At 45.0% G+C, this 23,601-nt stretch overlaps 1 protein-coding gene across 3 annotated transcripts; it reads left to right on the plus strand.

Moving 5' to 3' along the window:
- The first annotated feature begins 11 nt into the window (after positions 1-11).
- Positions 12-23,439, plus strand: trim46b (tripartite motif containing 46b). Of its 3 annotated transcripts, none has more exons than XM_077008128.1 (12): positions 12-271; positions 12,582-12,828; positions 13,054-13,204; positions 13,496-13,694; positions 14,367-14,513; positions 16,928-17,023; positions 17,865-18,118; positions 18,317-18,438; positions 18,590-18,940; positions 20,608-20,837; positions 20,945-21,012; positions 21,135-23,439. In XM_077008128.1, exons 1-12 carry the CDS (start codon positions 269-271, stop codon positions 21,571-21,573), a joined length of 2,307 nt encoding a protein of 768 aa, XP_076864243.1. In that variant the 5' UTR covers positions 12-268; the 3' UTR covers positions 21,574-23,439. The 3 variants fall into 3 exon arrangements, with proteins under 3 accessions (XP_076864243.1, XP_076864245.1, XP_076864244.1); XM_077008129.1 differs by lacking the exon at positions 12-271 and adding an exon at positions 287-491; XM_077008130.1 differs by lacking the exons at positions 20,608-20,837; positions 20,945-21,012; positions 21,135-23,439 and adding an exon at positions 19,687-20,124.
- The last annotated feature ends 162 nt before the right edge of the window (positions 23,440-23,601 follow it).

Consider the following 23,601-nt stretch of genomic DNA (forward strand, 5'->3'; position numbering starts at 1 on the left):
GCAAGCGGGGAGGATGGAGGCGGATTGAAGGAGGACGAGTGTCGAAAGACGAGTGTCGCACTGACGACGCAGCATCCTACTAACCCACATCTCACAGCTCACGTCTCACAGCTCACCTCTCACGTCTCACAGCTCACGTCTCACGTCTCACAGCTCAGTCTCAGTCTCAGTCTCACATCTCAGTCTCAGTCTCAGTCCCAGCTGGAGGAGCGCAGTGCGATGAGCAGTGACTCCAGTATCGTGGACCAGCTTCGCTCCCGACCTCAAAATGGTAAACTGCGCTTTCTGAACGAGCCTCCATCGTTTTAAACCGAGCCGTGCGGTTAGATCACTACGAGTCGCGCCTCCGTGGCACTACCCGCCTGTGGTAGCAGACGGATAAAGACCAGCAGCTTTCATTTACATGCATTTTGTAATTTTACGGTTTCTGGTAACTGGCACACAAGTCGGTCGCCGTGACTCACATTCATGGGGATCATCGCTCTTAGCAGGTAGGATTATTCTGTAATGGCGCCTAGACACCGGGTGAAGGTAAGCGCGTTGCTCATTAATGCGTATGCCGGTAAAATATCCCAACCGATTATGTGTTAGCAACATAAAACCATCTAAAAACTACAGTAGGAGAGAGAGCGTTTATAAAACTGTGTCCTATCATTTCATGTACCACAGTGTTGGCTGCAGCGTAAGGGACAGAAAGTGGCGTACAGGCCCAGTTGACATTGGCGAATGACAGTAAAACGACCAAGACGCGCTGGCGCATTTAAACCTGTTCTGATACGTGACTGCTTTTTTATACAAGTGAAATTTACTCTCTTTGCTTTGTGAAATGGGAATATACAACGCTCCATTTGAAATGTCTGTAGGTAAAGATGTGTTTGTTAAGAAACCCTTTCGGCGTTTCTGAACAGTTTGTAAAACTACTCGTTACCCTGCCAGTTTTTTAATCTTCTATTTTTGATGGCAGGGTCTTTCTTAATGTCATTAAAGTCAGTGCATGTAAATCCACTTTAATCTGCAAGTGTCTGCATGTGTGCCAGGAAAATGTCAAGCCTTTAGTTAAACAAACAAAAAAGGCACATCTGTAGATGGTTTACCATTACCAGAAACCCATCTACAGTACTATTCTATAAACATATTCAAAATGATCTGTCAATTTTGTAACTGCTCAATGACCTTAAGCATGTACTGATGTCAAGGTTAAAAGGAGGACACGCTCAGTGTGTGTGATGCCCCCATTGTAGGTGACATGGGTTTTCTCCCGCATGTGTTGGTTTGACAGTGGTGACTGGACCCACCACCTGTAAGTAAGTAAGTAAGTAAGTAAAATACATTTATATAGCACTTTTCACAGGCACAAGCCACAAAGTGCTTTACAACGGAAAATAAAATAAAATAAATCAAAGACACAAAAACACACACTATAAAACAGAAATAAAATACAGTGTACAAGGTCAACGGCTGCAACCTCCACCACTAACTAAATGCCTGCGTAAAAAGGAAAGTCTTTAGCTGTTTTTTAAAAGTATCTACAGTGTCAGCTGATCTTAAATGTGGAGAAAGTGTGTTCCACAGTTTTGGAGCAACCACCTTAAATGCTCGGTCTCCACGAGTCTTTAGACATGAGCGTGGCACAGACAGTAAACTCAGGTTGTTTGACCTGAGTAATCGTGATGAAGTGTAGTGGCATGGCTGTATGCAGCCGCAAATGTAGCCTGCACCCTGAAATGTAGCCTGCTTTTGCCACCCATCCCTTTGATTGATGTACTACATTAACCTTTATTTGTTTCTTTGTTTTTGTTTTGGACCATTTTTGAGTATGCAATCTGTGGGCAACCTCTGCCTAAATGCTGCTGGTTTTCCTAGTCTCTGTTGTTGCATGTCAGTTTGTCAGTTTGACACACTGAGGAGGATAATGTGCACCACAGTCACCACAGTGCAACAGTGCAGCAGTAAATATTGTCTTGTCATGCCTCTGCAAAGAACTCGCTTACATTGAAAATGTTGTGCTCGCTTCTGCTGCAACACTGTAAGTGGTAATCAGTATTATTTGTATCTCAGGGCCTTTTCTCCAGTCACTGGACTTCACTGCACATGCTAGTCCTTTAACCCGAGAACCATATTCTAAGTATAGCAATTCAGTGCCCGGTTAGGAAATACTGTACCATTTACCATTACTGTCTGTTCTGCAGATGATGGTTCTGGGATCATACTGTCTCACTTAGCAATTAACAGAAGACATATTTTTCTGGATTTCTCACAGGTGCACTTTCATCTCTTTAATGGTCTATGTGGTAAAAACAGTGACATTGTCAGGCTTCAAGACAATGTTAATACCATTCGTGTCAAGCAGGTTGAGCAAAGGCTCAATACTTATACAGGTGCCCAGATCCAAAATGGCAGAGATATGGTGGGAGCTGCTCTGTGTTGTCAGGGGCCATTGCACCCTGCAGAAACCCTGGTAAACAACCCATGGCCAGTTGTGGTTTTGAAGAAATGCACTTTTCCATTCCAAAGACGTTCTACTTTCTGCACCTTTTATTTACTAGGGGGCTTGTAGTATTCAGCAAAACCTGAGATCAAGTGATAGACCTTGTATGTTGACTTTTACTGGCCAATGCTGCCTCACATTAGGTGGTACAGTATACACTGTTGTGTATGAGTGTGGCAGCCTGTAGTGTGGCCACACACTAGGCTTTCAAGCACATCAGATAGTTGACGAACTGGCATGGCCAGTTATTATTCACACTGAATGAAAGCATTTTCTTTGCCTGACAGAGCGCTATTTATATAGCTTCTGTCTTTATCTCGGTGAGATTAATTGTGGCTTTTTCACTTACTCCTCTTGGATCATAGTCAAACTCGTCAGATAAGGAAGGGTGGTATTCTATTGTTCTATGAATATTCAACATTATATCGTCTCAACATTAGATCGTCATTAAAAAAGCTTTGGAGAGAACACAATGAAGTTGACTTTCCCAGAATTTCATAGTTTAAACACAAATCACTACATCCATAAACGATTTATAGAATCTATTTGAGCAATTGGGTTAATGAAGCCTAAATCATATGTCAGACTCTCACAATTTATGGTTTCCAAAATTTACAAAGAACATGTGTACTTGACAGGTGTACACTATAGTAAGTAAGTAAGTAAATTTTTATTTTTAGCTATATGTAACGATCTGCGCGGGGCAGAACAGGGAGGCGGACACAAGCGCTGAGGAGAGCGAGATTTATTACAGGAAATTCCATAGGCAGAGTCGATGTAACGGGCATGGGTCATAACGGGTTGGCAATCCTGACATGAAATGTACAAAGGCATGAACACGGACAAAGAAAACAACAAGGAAGACTGACTACGGAAGGGCAGGCAAAATACACGGGTGACGGGTAACACAAGGCGCAACACGGCAGTACTCACGATGAACGAGATCTGACAACTCACAGGCATAAACAAAAAGACCGACAACTAGACCTGGGAGACACAGGGACTAATATACACAGGACTAAACTAGGGACAGGTGATGACAATGACACAGGGGCGTGGTAACAAACAAGGAATCCATAGAACCAACGAGCAGGGCGGGACAAACAGGCAGGGAACACGGACATGAGGGAACCCAGAGTGACAGCTACGAGAGGGGGCGTTGCCCTACGTGACAGAACCCCCCCTCAAAGCGTGCCACTCTGGGGCACGCAAGGGCAGACAGGACAGGGACAGCGGACACAGGACAGACCGGAGGGACAGGACCAGACAAAATAGGACGAGGGACCTGGGACACGGCATGACACGGGACACAGGGAGACCGGATAGGGCCAGGGCGAGGCACAGGAGCAGGACTGGACAGGACAGGACCGGGGACAGACACTGGAGCGGGGCCAGGGGACAGGGCAGAGGTAAACATTGAGGCAAACACGGCCTGGACGACGGAGACTGGGACAGGAACGAAGTGGGTCACAATCTGGGGAACAGACACGGGAACCGGGACAGCGAGGACACCACTGGAACCAGACACAGGGACGGGCACAAGGACACGAACAGGCACACACACAGGGACTGGGACCAACAAAACCAGGGACAGAACATGGGAGCAAGGGGAACATGGGCAAAGAGACAGGGGCACATGGCAGAGCAGGGGGCACAAAGAGTCCAGGCCCAATAGAGGGCAGCACAGTCTCTGGGGACACAGGCGCGGCCGGGCGGCAGGCAGCGGGCACAGGCGCGGCCGGGCGGCAGGCAGCGGGAACAGGCAGGGTCCGCTGGCGGGCAGCGGGAACAGGCAGGGTCCGCTGGCGGGCAGCGGGAACAGGCAGGGTCCGCTGGCGGGCAGCGGGAACAGGCAGGGTCCGCTGGCGGGCAGCGGGAACAGGAGCCGGCGTGGACGACCCCTCCAGGGTCGCGGGGACAGGAACCGGCGTGGACGACCTCTCCGGGGTCGCGGGGACAGGAACTGGCGTGGACGACCTCTCCAGGGTCGCGGGGACAGGAACCGGCGTGGACGACCTCTCCAGGGTCGCGGGGACAGGAACCGGCGTGGACTGCCGACGGGCAGCGGGGACAGGAACCGACGTGGACTGCCTACGGGCAGCGGGAACTGGAACCTGGGGTGAGGAGATGCGCTCGGGGGGCGGAGCCACCAAGCCGACGTTCTCGGGGGGCGGAACCGCCATGCTGACGTCCTCGGGGGGCGGAACCGCCAAGCCGACGTCCTCGGGGGGCGGAACCGCCAAGCCGACGTCCTCGGGGGGCGGAACCGCCAAGCCGACGTCCTCGGGGGGCGGAGCCACTATACTGACGTCATCGGGGGGCGTGTCCGCCAAGCCGACGTCCTCGGGGGGCGGAGCCACCATACTGACGTCATCGGGGGGCGTGTCCGCCAAGCCGACGTCCTCGGGGGGCGGAGCCACCATACTGACGTCATCGGGGGGCGTGTCCGCCAAGCCGACGTCCTCGGGGGCGGAGCCACTATACTGACGTCATCGGGGGGCGTGTCCTCCAAGCCGACGTCCTCGGGGGGCGGAGCCACCATACTGACGTCATCGGGGGGCGTGTCCGCCAAGCCGACGTGGCTTGTACTCCCCCCCAAAAAATACATGGGGGTGTCCTGTGGAGTAGCCGGCGGGATCAGCGATGTTAAGTCCTCCTCCTCAGTGTCCGGGTTGAGCCTGGAAGAACACACAGACACAGAAGCCTCTCGGTTGCTCTCTCTGCGACGGCTCCGCCTCCTCCGAGGCGTCGGGAGCTCGCAGTGGCCACCGAGAGCAAACCGAGGGTTAAGCCAACGCTCGTCTGTGCGCTCATTCCGTCTGCCCGCTGCTTGCACCACAGGTTGCTCACGCCTGTGGTGTTCGCCAAGCCGGGCAGACACGTAGCGCTCAATAGGAGTCTCGACGCGAAAGCCAGTCGAAACCGAAAGTGACTGGGCTTTCGTTGGTGCGCGTCGAGACTTCCGTGTTCCCACAGCGCCAGGGGAATTTCTGTCTCTGGTTCGTTCACGCTGCAATATCGGAGAGTTGAACTGGACCGAACCAGCCAACATCTCATCACAGCGATTAAACTCACCAGAGTCTCGCTCCCTCGCTGTGTCCTTGTAAGGTCGGTCTTTATGTAACGATCTGCGCGGGGCAGAACAGGGAGGCGGACACAAGCGCTGAGGAGAGCGAGATTTATTACAGGAAATTCCATAGGCAGAGTCGATGTAACGGGCATGGGTCATAACGGGTTGGCAATCCTGACATGAAATGTACAAAGGCATGAACACGGACAAAGAAAACAACAAGGAAGACTGACTACGGAAGGGCAGGCAAAATACACGGGTGACGGGTAACACAAGGCGCAACACGGCAGTACTCACGATGAACGAGATCTGACAACTCACAGGCATAAACAAAAAGACCGACAACTAGACCTGGGAGACACAGGGACTAATATACACAGGACTAAACTAGGGACAGGTGATGACAATGACACAGGGGCGTGGTAACAAACAAGGAATCCATAGAACCAACGAGCAGGGCGGGACAAACAGGCAGGGAACACGGACATGAGGGAACCCAGAGTGACAGCTACGAGAGGGGGCGTTGCCCTACGTGACACTATAGCACATGTTACATGTCAATACCGCATTTGTCCACTTCATTCAGTACATAACACCCACTAAACATTAAAAACATTAAAGAAAAAAAATCATCTAAAATGTCTAGCTAGTACCGAATGCTAGTTTATAAAAATGTGTTTTTAATCTTTAATCTTGAGTGAGGTGAATCATGATGGTGTGTGATTTTTTTTTAGAACAGCTGCATATTTAAAAAGGTGGTTTAGACCCTTGGGAGCCTGTAAACAATAAACTATATTGATATATATACTGCTCAAAAAATAAAGGGAACACTAAAATAACACATTGTAGATCGCAATTAATAAAATATTCCAGTTGAAAATCTTTATTTATTACATAGTGGAATGTGTTGAGAACAAAATAACAATGATAAATGTAAATCAATATTATTATCATGGAGGTCTGGATTTGGAATCATACTCAAAATCAAAGTGGAAAATCAAATGACTCAAAATATCAAATGATTCATCTTCAGTGGAAATTCCTCAAGACAAGTTAAAATGAGGTTTAGTAGTGTGTGTGGCCTTCACGTGCCTTTATGACCTCCCTACAACACCTGGACATGCTCCTGATGAGACCTCCCTACAACACCTGGACATGCTACTGATGAGACCTCCCTACAACACCTGGACATGCTCCTGATGAGACCTCCCTACAACACCTGGACATGCTCCTGATGAGACCTCCCTACAACACCTGGACATGCTCCTGATGAGACCTCCCTACAACACCTGGACATGCTCCTGATGAGACCTCCCTACAACACTTGGGCATGCTCCTGATGAGACCTCCCTACAACACCTGGACATGCTCCTGATGAGACGGTGGATGTTCTCCTGAAGAATCTCCTCCCAGACCTGGATTAAAGCCTCAGTCAACTCCTGGACAGTCAGTGGTGCAACGTGGAATTGGTGGATAATGTCCCTGATGTGCTTAATTGGATTCAGCTCTGGGGAACGGGCAGGCCAGTCCATAGCATAGATAGATAGATAGAGCTTTATTTATCCCTTGGGACGGATCCCTTCAGGAAATTGTATGCCTTCATCATGCAGGAACTGCTGACACACTTCAGCCACATGAGGCCTAGCACTGTCATGCATCAGAAGGAACTCAGGGCCCACTGAACCAGCATATGGTCTCACAATGGGTCTGATACCTCATCCTGATACCTAATGGCAGTCACGGTACCTCTGGCTAGCACATGGAGGTCCGTGTGGCCCTCAAAGAAATGCCTCCCTACACCATTACTGACCCACTGCCAAACCGGTCATGCTGGAGGATGTTGCGGGCATTTACATTTACATTTATGGCATTTAGCAGACGCTCTTATCCAGAGCGACTTACAAAAGTGCTAAGTGTTTAGTCAGAATATGCATCTCTACACTGTAAAACCCAACAAGTTCACTAAACTCAAAAGTTTTGTTGTAACCGATTACCTAAGAAATTTTAAGTTAATGTAATATAATTTTTAAGTACAGTTAACTTTAAAAAAATAAAACTTTAAATAAAAGATATAAGTTTAGGAAAATCTTAATTTTTAAAATATATATTTTTAAGTACTACATACTACAATACTTTTAGTAATAATTATATAATTTCCCCCAACTTAACCATTTTTTCTACATTTTTATGGCATTTGGCAGACGCTCTTATCCAGAGCGACTTACATTTTATCTCATTTTCATACAAGTGAGCAATTGAGGGTTAAGGGTCTTGCTCAGGGGCACCTCAGTCATGGCCTCAGGTCTGGGAATCGAACCCACGACCCTCCGGTCACAAGACCAGTTCCCTAACCGCCAGGCCATGACGCGCCACCATTGTGACCACTGTAAAAAGTAAATCCGGTACACCAGGCATGTTGGTGCCATCAGACGCTGCGTGACTGTGGATACTCATAAATTATAATGTTAGTGGCAGTCATTACTCAAAAACATGTACTCATTTAAACTTAAAACATAACAAAAAGTTAAAGTGGTCCTGCTGCTGGGTTGTTGCCCTCCTACGGCCCCCTCCATGTCTCCTGGTGTACTGGCCTGTCTCCTGGTATCTGCTCCATGCTCTGGACACTGTGATGACAGACACAGCAAACTTTCTAGTCACAGCTTGCATAGATGTGGCATCCTGGATGAGCTGCACTATCTGAGCAACTACTGTGGGTTGTAGACACCGCTTCATGCTCCCTCTATGGTGAGAGAACTGACATACATAGCCCAATATATATTTACAGGCCCGTTGACAGTCTTCCTGGGGCCCGGGACAAGAAAATATCATGTGCCCCCCCCCCCCCCCCCCCGGCTTACGTCATTTGAATTTTCTCTGTAGCAGACAATCCTTGTGTTAGGTAATATAGTATATAATATAGCCACACATCAAAGCTGTTTCTGACAGCTGACTGGTTTATACTTGACGCGGCGCGAGCGGCGCGAGGGTCCGCGCGGCGAAAATGACGTAATCGCAGTGGCACCGAACGTGCGCGAGGGTCTCGATTCGCGATTCGATTCACGAGGTCGTGCGCCTCTCGAATTTTGTAACTTCGCGCGCGTCGCGCTTCAGCGCAATGAACAAAGTCACGTTTGCAGGGTTCATACCAATGATCTATATTGGTTCATACACCTTTATAAGGTGGAATTCAAGCACTTGTGCGTCACTTTAAAGGTCCATTTCAGTATTTCCCTGAACGCTAAACTTAATTAAGTTAAATATTTATACATATACTCAAAATAATTCGCTTTTTATTTACATTATTTAATGGTTGTTTATTTTCAAAATGCCCAATCTTAACGTCTTCACGTTCTCTCATGTTTCGTCCTGGAATTACATTTGTTGTGAAACGAAGTAGTACTTTAGCCTAAATTCCAGCACTTTTCAAACCTGGAACACAATGCAACATTAAAATTCGTCAGGTAAATGTTTTTTCTTTCTTTTCTGCGCTCCAGATTTCTGTTTACTTTAACTATCCTCCACTGTATTTCCCGCTGTTTGGCGGGTACCAGCCGGTTACGGTCGGTGCTGGATCAAACCATTTTTCAGTGGGAGGAGGGGGTGTATGCACTTAATGGAAAATATGCAGATAAAAAACATATATATTTTAGCCATTGAGCTTGTTTTGAGTACAAAATTTTATATTAATGAAAGATTTCAAGATTATTTAAAATTATAGACTTTAAATAAAAATTAAATTGCTGGGCTCTTTGATGGGCCCCCCTGGCCCTGGGGCCCGGGACAACAGACCCGGTTGTCCCCCCCTGTCGACGGGGCTGTATATTTATATATATATATATATATCATCGCTCCGACACGGAATGAAAACCTGGCGTTCATCATAAGACATTTACATTGACAATATCAACACCCAGAACTTTCATTCTAGTTACCTTATACTTAGCCTGATTGTGTGATTTATTTATGACTTGTGTATTCGTCTGTATAATTTGTTTTTGTGTAATTTGTGTGTTAACGGGCCGCCCAATGGAGGATGGGTTCCCTTTTGAGTCTTGGTCCTCCCAAGGTTTCTTCCTATTCCCCACCATCTAGGGAGTTTTTCCTTGCCACTGTCGCCTTTGGCTTGCTCATTAGGGATTTGGACCCATAGTATTGTTAAACTTGTAAATCCTGTAAAGCGCTTTGTGACAACATGTGTTGTGAAAAGCGCTATACAAATATATTTGATTTGATTTGATTTGACAAAATGCCAAAGTGACCAAAACATCAGCCAGAAAGGATGAGAACAGAGAAAAGGTCTGTGGTCTCCACCTGCAGAACCTCCTTTATAGGGGGGGTCTTGCTAATTGCCTCTCATTTCTACCTGTTGTCTGTTCCATTTGTACAACAGCAAGTGAAATTGATTCACAGTGTTGCTTCATAACTGAACAGGTTGGTTTCACAGAAGTGTGGTTGACTTGGAGATATATTGTGTTGTTTAAGTGTTCCCTTTATATTTTGAGCAGTGTGTGTGTGTGTGTGTGTGTGTGTGTGTGTGTGTGTGTGTGTGTGTGTGTGTGTGTGTGTGTGTGTGTGTGTGTGTGTGTGTGTGTATAAACTATAACTATATAACTATACCAGCAAAAATGTAAAACCGCATAGTAATATGAAGTTAATTATCCTATGATACCACTATCTTATTTTGATATATACTGATTCAATCACTTTAATCACTATACTGTTTTTGATAGATTCCTTTATCTGTCAACCTATTGGGATATTGTAACGTTTTGCACTAGGCAGGTGAGACGCAAGAACAGGAATTCTAACAGGTTTATTACTTGAACTACACAAATAACCACAAGACAGTCAGGTACTAGGAAGCATACACAACACTGGGGCTAACAAACAGATAAGGCGGACTAGCAAAAAGACAACTAGGAACGTACATCAGCAAACATACACGGTTACTATAAATAACAATAGATGGTGAACGGATGAACGGGATCAACTGAAAGAACCAAGAGAAACAACATAACGCGTTATAATGAGGGTACATCAGTTACAAGGAACGAAACAAGCAGACAAACACAACAACTGGGATACTGGTGTAACGGGAAAAACTTGGAATCACCAGAAAGCATAGCCAGATGAGACAGATATTCAGTCTTCCTGTATGAAGAATGAACTACATTGTGCTTGTGATCTTTTCAACCACTGAAACTTCTTTAAAATGTCCTTCATTTTCATTTTACATGTTTAAACAATGGTTCTCAGCAAGCTTTCAGGTAAAAACTGAAGGATGAGAAAAGATGGGAAACAAAAAGTGCGGGAGGAATATTTTGATGTGGGTCAAGTTTCTAGAATGTTTTTGGGTGTGTAGTAAATGAAATTCTCAAGTGTCTTAGCTAAAGTCTCCATCCTGCCACAGCCTTTGCCACAACAACATTTTTGTTAAGAGTTTAGGTGCTTTTCCCAGAAATATCCATTTATTCTGATAAGCTAAGTTGCTCAAGTCATATACAGCGAGGGACATAAATTAATGTTGCAGATTATTAAAATTTTTGAAAAGCAATTTATAAAAAGGGTTTAGTTAAGATGGCACACGATTCTCTTATGACCTACCAACACTCGTGGGTTGATGTTGTGGCTGAATTTGGTCAGCTCATAACTGAATGGTGATTCAGGGATGTCCTAAAGAGTTCTGCTGACACAGTATGAGACAAGCTTGTGACCAGTAACCCACAAAGTATGCTCAGTTAATTGATTTAACACCTTTCAAAAATGATGAGGTTCACATGGACTTCCAGACTCATTTGCCATTATCTTCATTAATGTTTGTGTTTCTTGTGCCATCATTAATGTTTTGACATTACGTGACCTTTGCCTCCATTTATATGCCTGAGTAACAAGGCATGGTGTTCTCTCCATAGAATTAACAGGCCTCCTTCCAACAGGAGAAATTAAGTCGTCAAGTAGTTTTATTGTCAATTCTGCATATGTACAGGACATACAGAGAATCGAATTACGTATTCCAGCAAAATAACAACACGAAAGTACACTGAGAAGTAAAAATAAAATTTATTACACACATTTCATAGCAGTATTACACAGATTTCACAGAAGATATGTTGATTGTGAGTTGCCCCTGCAGTTTCTGTTAATTATGGTTAACAGGTAAATGTAGAATAAGAAAATGTAAATAATGATAATAAAAGAAAATCATGATCCCAGATATTCTAGAGTTTGCAGTGGCTGTACAGTATCAGTCCAGTGTAGCAAACTCAGTCCCATTGTGGCTGGTGCTCCTTTAGGCCATCTGGTAGAGAAAGACAACACTAAATTCATGGGTTCTGTTCCCTGGCAGCTGTCATACTAACAAATATGTTTCACTCTGGATAACTGTGGTTGCAAAATGCTGTAAATGTAGCAGCTTTGCTCCAAGAGCTGCGTACAATCTGTCAGTCAGCTAATGGGTAACAGCTAGCTGCCTGCTTGTTAAGGACTTACCTTTGTGCTGAGTGAGCAGCTGATTTCCTGGACTCTCAGTAGTTTGGTATCCATGGCATCGATTGCTAATGGTTTCTTCTTGCATTTTCTAGCTCACCAGTTCCACCAATCCTTCATAAGAGTACTCCCATGAGATCCACAGCAGTTAGAAAAGTGGGAGAAAGAGGATTTAATGACCATTACGACGAACTGCTTCCTCTGTGGAGCAGAATGTATGAGATCATTAGGGCACTTCTTGCTTTAGCTCTGAAGGCCAACGACCACTACAGTAAAAAATATGTAAATACAGTTTATCAGAAATTGCTTTGATCATGTTGTGAATTGAACTCAGTAATCTTGACTGATTCCACGTATTGACTTTCTGTGTTTTATGGATAGCCATGTATTTAATTCACATTTTTACAGCATTGGTGCTCTAACTCCTGAAAGCTTATTAACACTAACTTCCTAAATTACCAGCCCCTCCATCTCTCTCTCTCTCTCTCTCTCTCTCTCTCTCTCTCTCTCTCTCTCTCTCTCTCTCTCTCTCTCTAGTCTAATCTGAAGAGCATGGAGTGGGAGCTTCAGTGTCCCGTGTGTAAGGACATAGTGAAACAGCCGGTGGTTCTCCCCTGCCAGCACAGCGTGTGTTTGCTCTGTGCCTCCGAGGTGCTGGTGCAGAGTGGCTACCCCCAACCCGAGCTGCCCCCTGAGCCCAACTCACCCGCCTCCACCCCCAACACCCGCTCGCCACGCCAGGCCCGCCGACCCATACCCAAATCAGAACGCCTGCTGCGTCCAGGTGTGTGCCTCATGGTTTCTGTTATTCCTGTCTGTGCAGTCCTGTGGTGTAACTCCATGCCTTTCCTGAAGATGGCGCTGTTGCTTCTAAACTCACAGTCTTGCATCGTGTGCATTAGAGATAATTAATGGTGGAAGATGTCAATAAATATACAAATGATCAAAAGAAGGGAATAGGTAATGATGGAAGGGGTTAAATGGCAATGCCTGCTGTACATTTGTGCAGGTTCGGGGACGTACCCGGGGCGAAGGAGGAAGGAGGGCCCTGCCCAGCTCATGCTCTTCCCATGTGTCCCATGTGGGCGAGATGTGGAACTGGGTGACAGGGGTCTGGCTGACTGCATGAGGAACCTCACTCTGGAGCGTATAGTGGAGAGGTAATGCACATATACACTCTCAGTTCTCCCCAATACACTGGAAATGGATCCACACCTAACCATCTGAACCAATGTATACAAAGAAGACACCCACTGGTATTGAGTACTTAATATTTATGGTTGCTACCTCAATTCTTGATATGCTGAGGAGTCAAAGGTTCAGTTAATGCTGGATTCATTTATTAAATGAAATTAAACCCAGTCAGCTAGATGTTATTTTAAGAGTAAATGCAGCTACCATAACAGCTTAAATGGTCCAAGGAACACATGGCATCCTGTTGAAATGTGCAGGTACAGGCACACGGTGAGTCTCGGCAGTGTGGCTGTCATGTGTCAATTCTGCAAGCCCCCGCATGCCCTGGAGGCCACCAAGGGGTGTGCCGACTGCCGGGCAAGCTTCTGCAACGAGTGCTTCAAGCTCTACCACCCCTGGGGCACGCCACGTGCCCAGCACGAGCACGTGCTCCCTACCCTCAACTTCCGGCCCAAGGTGAGCTGGGGGTGTGGCTGGACGTAGGCAACCGTCAGGGTGGGAAGCGTGGGGGTTTTGGCAACATCCAGAGTAGATCTAACACACTCCTCTTAGCAAATGTAGTAGGTGTGGAGGTCCATAAATCTGAGCTCTGTCACCTGTGAGTGGAATAAGTGTAGTATCAGTGTTCATTAAAAGCTGTATCTAACCCACAGTGTAGTATGGGGCAGTCATGGCCTGGTGGTGGGAACTGGTCTTGTGACCGGAGGGTCGTGGGTTCGATTCCCAGACCTGAGGCCATGACTGAGGTGCCCTTGAGCAAGGCACCTAACCCCAACTGCAACTAGGGCGGCCCATCGCTCTGGGCACGTGTGATCCACAGGCCCCTAGTAATCACTAGTGTGTGTGTGTGTGTGTGTGTGTGTGTGTGTGTGTGTGTGTGTGTGTGTGTGTGTTCTAACTGCACAGATGGGTTAAAAGCGGAGGACAAATCTCGATGTGTAACCGAATTGTGATTCGGTGTAAAAATCACAATTGACAAAATACAGCACATTTACATTTATCCATGTATGTCTCTCCTTATATAAATGGTTTCACTTTGCCTTGTAGGATTTGTCCCTCTCTTGAAAATATCTAGCAGTGCACTCTTAGGTTCCAAACTTAAATTCCTCCATCTTCCTCTCCCTGTAGGTACTGACGTGTCTCGAGCATGATCAGGAGAAACTTCAGTTCTACTGTAAATCATGCCAGAGGCTCCTCTGCTCCCTCTGTAAGCTCCGTCGGGTCCACACCGGCCACAAGATCGTGGCTGTCACCCAGGCCTACCAAACGCTCAAGGTATGGCCTTAAACTCAATCGGAACACCAAACTTCAGGGTCTTTTTAGATGTAGACAAAAAACTTTTAGTCTTTTGAGCTGAAATTTGAGTTGTAATTTAGTAGAAGGATATCAGGAAATGACTGTGTTTGTGTGGTAAAATATTGTAAAACTCTGCCATAATATTATACCATTATATACTACATGCTTATATTATACTATATATTATCTAAGTTCAAAATGTTGTATATAAGAAGGGCCAGAGACGCGGCTGACTGCGGGAGCATAGGGAACACAGGGCTACAGACAACTCAGCAGCGAGACACTGCATCTGTCTTCCTTAATTAAGGGGAGAGACAGGTGCAGATCCATTGATTACGCCAGTGGTTCCCAAAGTGGGGGGCGCGGAGCTATTGCAGGGCGGGCGCAGAGCTTGAAAGTATGTGTCCGTGAAAAAACTCTTAAGCCTGGTTTATACTTGACACATCGTGAGCAGCGTGTGGGTCCGCGCGGCGAAAATGATGTAATCGCGGTGGCTCCGCCCGTGCGCGAGGGCCTCACGCGCTGTCGATTCGCGAGTTCGTGCACCTCTGGAATTTTGTAACTTCGTACGCGCCGCGCCTCAGCGCAATGAACAAAGTCATGTTTGCTGGGTTCATACACCTTTATAAAGTGGAATTAAAGCACTTGTACATAACTTTCAAGGTCCAGTTCAATATTTCCCAGCACAATAAACTTATATATATATATATATATATTAGGGGTGGGCATAGATACATTTTTTTAATCTAGATAAATCTCACTGAAATCTTGAAATTAATCTAGATTAATCTAGATTAATCTATATTAAAATGGCTCATATGCGTGCTACCCAAGTAATGACTAAAAGTCAGTCTTTGAGATAGGGTTTCTTAATACAGAGGGTGCATTAGACCAGGGGCTCATTTCCTGTTTCCAAAATGCATCAATGACTGCTTGAGAAAGCTTGAAGAATACTTGAAGATGAATACTTGAAGATACTTGAAGAAAAAAAACATGCTCAATAAAATGTAGGCTACTTGTGTTCAACGGTTTATTCAGTTAAACATGAATTTGTAAGCCTACATACTGTACATTAAAAGGGGTTGATAACATGTTTACTCAGCTAAACATGATATTTGAAATGTAAGCCAACATTTAGTACATTTAACCTCACGGACGTAATTTGGGGGGGACTTTTTCAAAAGCCGGTTTTGGTCCTCTGCAGTTTAAATAGCGACTAATCTTGCGCTAGGACCATGCAGAAAACGACCGCTCCGAGCTCCGCTCCGGTAACACTTTACGTTCCTAAAAATGAAATTTCCATGAAGCAAACCGGGCGACTTCGTGGCTGCATCCATGTAAACACACGTATGATTTGTAATTCACAGGTTTGAAAACTCGTTCTCGCCCCTACTGTGCAATTTGGTTAGGAATACAGCTGAGCTAAACTATCAAGTTGAAAGTCATCATAGTTTGCTTATCCATTTTGACCCAGTTCTCAACCCATCTTTAAGAATAGATTAATGGCGATAATTTTTATATCGCCCGATAAGAGTACCTATCGCCACCTATCGTTTCAGAGAACACTACAGTGACGCTCGCCGTTCGCGCAGGGTCGCGTGAGGTGGGCGGAGCTCGCCGCCACACCCCCCCCTCAACAACTTACACTCGCGAACCCTCACTTATTTTTTTTTTACTACACCACTGGTCAATATGCGTTTGAGTTTGTAGGGGGGACGCAAAAATATTCTCATCTACTAAAGGGGGCACGGCAGAAAAAGTTTGGGAACCACTGGATTACGCTGATTGCTCTGATGGGAGCTGGCTCGTGATCACCCCTGGTGGCAGCAGATGTAACAACCCTTGAGCCAGCCCTGACAAAACAACAAATGACAGGCACATGCTTTACAGGGCCTGTAATGTACATTTCAGTTTCTGTTAGTTCAGCCTTTTATCATGTTTATCTTTACTAAGAGAAAGTCATATGCAGTAGGCTCCAGATAATGTGATTATCTTAGTTAATGCAGAACATTTACACTTTTTGGCCCTGAAAAACTTCGGTTGGACACAGTGAAAACGCGTGGACCTGGTATGGTGAAACCATCATATGGAGCAAATGCAGTTCATGGTTTCTTTTCATTTCTCTGTCCTTTCCTCATTCAGTCACTCTGGTCCTTTTCTCTATGGCTTTTTTGAACTCGGACTTGTGACCCAGTCTTTCTTGTCTTGGGCTGAGATTCTAAGACGGTTAATGGTTAAACGTTTAAATGGTTTTGAGTTCAAGCTTCGAATGTTACGTTCCACGTTTTAGCTTCATAGTAATTTAATTTCAAATTTAGTATGATGTTGTACAAAGTCAAAAACAAGTGAAGCTGAGTGACTGTTCACTCATTGGCTGTTTGTGTCTATCGTAGGACAAGATCACCAAGGAGCTAAATTACATCTTGTCCAATCAGGGCACGGTACTGACTCAAATTACACAGCTGGAGAACGCCATCACTCAAACTGAGGTATCACTCCCACTAATATAGTGCCAAACAGAGTCGGAATATTTGACCCGTGTGCTACCCACAGAAGAACAATTCTCAAGTCTCATTACACTTAAGGATTACACGTTTCTACAGTACATTTTAAAATATATGTATTTCTAATATTTGTGTTTGTGGGGAAAAAAAGCTATTGGAAAAAAATCATAATTTGCAGTTGCATTTGAGTGCTGAATGATTTAATTCAGAAATTAATTAATAATAAACGAATTCAGAAAACTGAAATCCTGAAAGTCCCACTCAGTTCATCAGGAGAACGAATTGTAATGATGAATTAATGTTGAACTTATATAGCACCTTTCTAGATACCCAAGGTCGCTTTACAATTGTTAACACAGATACAACTCTTACACAACCAATCACACACACACCGGTGAGCCAATTGCACACAGCGTACTCTCTACCGGAAGCCACAGCCCCCTGGGGGACTGAATGGGGTGCAGGAAGGGGAGAGAGGACAGACCCTAGTGACAGAGCACCATCCACCACTGGACATACAAGCACACACACATTCATGCACAGACACTCAGAAAACTGCTTTTATTGAACAGACACACACTCAGGGTGAATTTGTCAGGGAATGTCAATTTACCTAACCTCCATGTTTTTGGACTGTGGGAGGAAACCAGAGACCCGGAGGAAACCCACGCAGACACGGGGAGAACATGGAAACTCCACTCAGACCGTGTTGCCCAGTGATCCTTTTTTATATGAAACTGTTCTAGCACAGCATTAATGTGTGTGTGTGTGTGTGTGTGTGTGTGTGTGTGTGTGTGTGTGTGTGTGTGTGTGTGTGTGTGTTTAGGTTAACAGTGTAGCTGCCCGTGAGCAGCTTTCTCAGTGTGTATGCCAGCTGACATCTTTGCTGCTGGAACGCCAGTCCTTGCTGGCCCAGGTTCTGGAAGGCTCACGCCAGAGGCGCTGCGAGGCCTTAGCCAATCAGGTCGCTGAGAGGCGGAGCTTGCTGGAGCATGCAGGCTTGATGGCTTTTACTCAAGAAATCCTGAAAGAGCTGGACCCGGCCTGCTTTGTACATGCAGCCCGACTTACACACAACAGGTAGAATGCATGTACTTTCACAACCATGCTGTGCTGGAGATAAATCACTAGGTGTCAGTTTTCAGTTGTCAGTTAAGGTCTCATTGGTGGCGCTCATAAGCTAATTAGGCTTATTAACCCTGACCCTCTCTTATAATCTTACTCTGTCTCTCCCTGTCTCTCTCTCCCTGTCTCTCTCTCTCCCTGTCTCTCTCTCAGGCTGGCCCAGTCTATTGAGTCCCTACAGAGTTTCTCTCTCTCTGCAGATCCCTCATTTCGACACTTCCAGCTAGATGTCTCCAGAGAGCTTAAACTCCTCACTGACCTAAACTTCATTCAGGGTGAAAGGCAACACATTCTCAACCACATATTTTTGGTTATTAACTTTTATTCTGTGCCAAGTCAGGATAGCGAGAAATAAGTCAAGTAATTTTTTTATGACAGTAAGATATAATAAAATGATATCAAACTAAAAATGTGATTTCCCATCAGCCCCTCTAGCTCCTGTGATTGACACACAGCGTTCTCTGGCCTATGACCAACTCTACCTGTGCTGGAGGCTGTCCCAGGACTCCTCTCCCGCTTGGCACTTCTCTGTGGAATATCGTCGCCGGGGTGTAGTGCCAGGGGGTGGGGCTAGGGGCGGGGCTAGGGGTGGCATCCGTGGGGGATTGGCTGGTGCCCGCTGGGGCTGGCAGAGATTGGAAGAAGTGTGTGGAACCAGCGCTGTGATCGACAGGCTGGAGATGGACAGCGTGTACGTACTTCGAGTGAGGGGATGCAACAAGGCCGGCTTCGGGGATTACAGTGAGGAAGTATATCTGCACACTCCACCAGCTCCAGGTGACCACTCTGCAGAGACCAGGGAAACACGGCCTTCATCATGTTTATTCATCCTGTCCTGCCATGGCTGCAGTCTTAAAAATACACATATGTAGTTTTCACATACACTTCCTTTTATTTGCTGAAAAGGATCATACTTGGGTTGCCTGTGCCAAAGAGATCAATGCTAATTTGCCTTTAAGTTATCCTGGACACAGAGGTAGTTAGAATAGCTTTCTTGCACAGACATGAGTAATACATAAAGTCTAAATAAGTGGTAGAAATACAAGATCTGTGTTCATGTCTACATACACATGATTGTATGTGAGTTTACTCGTTTGTGTGTCAGTATTGAAGGATGTGTTATCAGGACAGATGTCAGCTGTCACGCTTGTTTTGTAGAGAAGGTGGAGGAGAACTAGTGGGGTGTGTAGTCTTACTCTTACTCTACAAAGGTGGAGGAGAACTAGTGGGGTGTGTAGTCTTACTCTTACCCTACAAAGGTGGAGGAGAACTAGTGGGGTGTGTAGTCTTACTCTTACTCTACAAAGGTGGAGGAGAACTAGTGGGGTGTGTAGTCTTACTCATACTCTACAAAGAATTTAAGGGGAAGTCGCATAGGATGTTTACCCAGGAAGGAGTGTTTTAATGACTCATTTGTCTTTCAATCTTTTCTTTTTTACCCATCCCTCCATCCACATTTTTATTGTTCTCCCATCCTCTGGTACTATACTTTTATCCCACATTCTTTTCTTTCCTTTTAATAGATTTTCCATTTTATCTTCTTTCTCTCATTCATTTTTGCTTATTCATATTTTTACCTCCTGCTACATTAATGGTCCTTTTCTCTTCCTCAGCTCCTTTGTGATGTTACGCATTTTGTTATGAGATAATAATTGTCTGAGCCAGCCCAAGGAACTACTAAATTACACTGAATTTTATTATAGCCTAATGTTCTTTGGAAATTTTCAGTCTGTTGAATTTGGGCTAATATGTCATGTTTCACATTCCTAACATTACTTAGCTTCAGAGTAAGAAGTTTTCTGGTATTACTATTGGACTTGACTAATGCTAAGCTAAATCTCCTTCAAACAAGCTCAACTGCCCACTTTCTACTGAACATTTATTTTCTGTATTTTTTTTTTGAGCCTGCTCTATCCTGGATGTCTGCAGTCAGTCTGTCTATCTCCCCTCTTCAGTCCTAATTTCTTGTATGGCTTTACCTTTTCCCGTTTATAACTCTTTCATTCTTTTATTCTATCTGTCAATCCTCCACTTTCTCCCCATTCTCCCCACCTTCCTTTCGTCCCTGGCTCTGTTGTCCCCCTTGTCAATTCCACTCTCCCTTCATCACCCACACACTTTCATCTCCTGGCATTTATCTCCTCTCCTCCCCTCTACTCTCCTCTCCACCCCTCCCCTCTCCTCTCCTCTGCTCTCCTCTCCACCCCTCCCCTCTCCTCTCCTCCCCTCTCCTCTCCTCTGCTCTCCTCCCCTCTCCTCTCCTCTCCACCCCTCCCCTCTCCTCTCCTCTGCTCTCCTCTCCTCCCCTCTCCTCTCCTCTCCTCTCCTCTCCTCCCCTCTCCTCTCCTCTACTCTCCTCTCCACCCCTCCCCTCTCCTCTCCTCTACTCTCCTCTCTTACCCTCTCCACCCCTCCCCAACCCATCCCTGTCTGCGCCCTGTCAGTACTGAATTTCTACCTGGACTCTCGCTGGGGGCTGCATGCGGACAGGCTGGTGGTGAGTAAAGAACAGCGCTGTGCACGCAGCGTGCCCGGGCTCTCTCTCCTGCAGGCGGCTGACCGCGCCCTCACTTCCTGTCACCTGACTGCAGACCTTCTGGTGGGTGACGTGGCCGTCACACAGGGACGCCACTACTGGGCATGTTCGGTGGAACCCGGCTCCTACCTGGTCAAGGCAAGGAGCATACATAGAGAATAAGATGGAGGAGTAGGAAATAATGCATAAGTCACTCTTAATCTCTCACTCTTTCATCTTTTCTCACCCTTTCTTTTTTTATACAGGTTGGTGTTGGTTTAGAGTCAAAACTACAGGAATGGTTCCATCTGCCCCAAGACATGGCCAGCCCACGGTGAGAGAGCGAAATATCAAGAGGGCTAATATGCTGTAACTCACTTAGGGCCCTTAAACCCCACACATTTATTATCAAGCTATGTATACCCCTCAAATTGAATAATTACCTTATCTCTGCAGATATGACCCAGACAGTGGCCATGACAGCGGGGCGGAGGATTCTTCAGACTCACCGCCCCCTTTCACCTTCCTCACCATGGGCATGGGGAAGATATACTTGCCCCCCTCTGCCAACTCCCATCACGGAACAGCAAACTACAGAGACGGTGGCATCGCCAATGGAAATGGCCCAACTTCTCCAACCGGAGTCACCTATCCTCTACCTCCCAGGCTGGGTGTGTGTCTTGACTTTGAAAAGGGGCGGGTTACCTTTTATGATGCACATTCTCTCCGCCCACTGTGGGAGGGTCCTGTGGACTGCTCCACTCCTGTTTGCCCAGCGTTTTGCTTCATTGGAGGCGGGGCTCTGCAGCTGCAGGAGCTGGTAGAAAATCGTAATGCAGATCAGACGCCTGTCAGAAGAGTTACCATACAGTCCCGTGTAACTAAAGTGAACTGAACTGAGGTCAGTTATTGCAACAAAATGAGAAACACACTGGGCAATCTCTGAATTGAATTGTGTGTGAATTTTGTTTTTATATTTCATTTTTAAGAAGGTTTTTGTAATCACGCTGAATATGCACCTCAGAACAACTTTGTGATTTTCTTCTTAATTACCTGAATTGTAAATTTCTCTAAACAAATCGCAAAAGCTAATCTTGATGTGGCCTATGACAAAAACTTAATATATCTGGAAACATGTTTATATGCAAGACCATACACTATTCCCACAAGATGGTGTGGAATCCTTTGCCATTTTTATCTTTTGCTTGTGCGCCTCAAAGTTTTTGATACTAGTTTCTCTCACTCAAGCCAAAGTGCTTTCAATCTTTAACCCTCTGTTCAGTTCATATATCTGACTGTTAGATTCTCTCAATGAGTCTGGTTACTGTTAAAGCCAAAGTCAGTGTCATTCTCTCCTGTTCATAACGGTTTCATCAGACATGTCTCTTCAATAATGTTCGATACTGCTACTGGAAAATTGGCAATTCACATCACAGACATTGACATACTACTTTAACCACCATAGGAGGTGTTCAGTGAGTTGACATCCAAAAATATGTGTTGTAAATATTAACTGCATATTTAAACCTTTTTCTGTAGCAGTTCATGGAGCACCAGCATACCTTCATTTCATCACAGGAATGTCCTTAAATGTAAGTTAATCAAATCAAAAGAAAGAAATTCAGCTAAAAAGTGGAGTGGCTACAGGATGAATTAATATTGTACTTAATGAGGAATATAAGCAATGAAATGATAGTGTGTTAGTTTCTCCTATATGTGATGTGCTTGAGGAGAAGGAGAGTGTGCATCTATACACTTGTTCTATTATGCAAATCTTTTAGTAACGCTTCTAGAAGATTTTTTTTAATGGGCTGACAGTGGACTTTGGTTGTGGTGATAAGCTGTGCTTCCCTGAATTCATTTATGTTTAAGATAACATAGACATCACCTGCTGGCAGAATATTTATTATATCTCAACAAAGAAAAATATTACAAAATAAATCTGGATATTGGACAGTCATGATTTGAGTTGTTCCTGCAGTTCAATATTCTACCCAATAGGGGGCAGAAATATACAATGTTATAGGTATTATCACGTACGTGCTTGTTCATTTGGCATCTCCAAGCCCACTTCTGAGAGCTACTCTCACTGAGTGAAGGTCTAACCCAATTCTTGTACCACCTGGTTAGTGTTTAGGTGGCCCAGAAAATCTGTAAGAATGAAAATTGATGTGTTGAAACTCTTAGCGATGACTGCATCAGATGGCTGCATCAGATATACATACATAGACAGTGGCATGTAAAGGTTTTTAAGGAAAATATTTGTTGCAGTGAGCAGCTAAGCAACTAAAATGACCTGATTTCCTGAAGTTGACCTGAAGTTAAAGATGACATTTCTTATAATAGGTTCAAGCAAGAGTACTATTTCCATCTTTTATACTTTCAAGCTAAAAAGGGCTCAGTAAAACTTCATGGTCAGTACATAGTAAAAACCCCCTTTGTAACAAATCTTGTAAACATATTTTGAAGCCCAGATTGTACTGCAGTCCATTGTGAATTTTGATGTGTTTAGTATCATTCTGTTGTAGAAGGCATCCTCTTTTCAGTTTTTTTTTACAGACTGTCATGTTTGCTGATATAATTTGTCAGTATTTAAATGAATCAATTCTTTCTACCACTGAAATGATCTGTGTCATTAGCTAGAACAAGCCCAAAACACGACATATTTATATCAATGCGTAAAACTTGGCTCTACTCATTCTTCTCACTGCATTCTTTTACTCCCAACATACTCATTAGTTCATTGTTTTAACCTCATCAGGCCACAGAGCCTGTTTCCAAAATGCATTAAGCTTGTAATAAATGTTCTATTGCCATCTGATACTGGATTTTATGGTGAGGAAAGATTCTTCTAATGACCTACCATGTTGACTCCATCAAGATCAAATGTGTCACTGCACAGTAGAACAGTGTTCCCTGGTGT

Source organism: Brachyhypopomus gauderio, chromosome 6, assembly GCF_052324685.1.
Source record: "Brachyhypopomus gauderio isolate BG-103 chromosome 6, BGAUD_0.2, whole genome shotgun sequence".
NCBI lineage: Eukaryota > Metazoa > Chordata > Actinopteri > Gymnotiformes > Hypopomidae > Brachyhypopomus > Brachyhypopomus gauderio.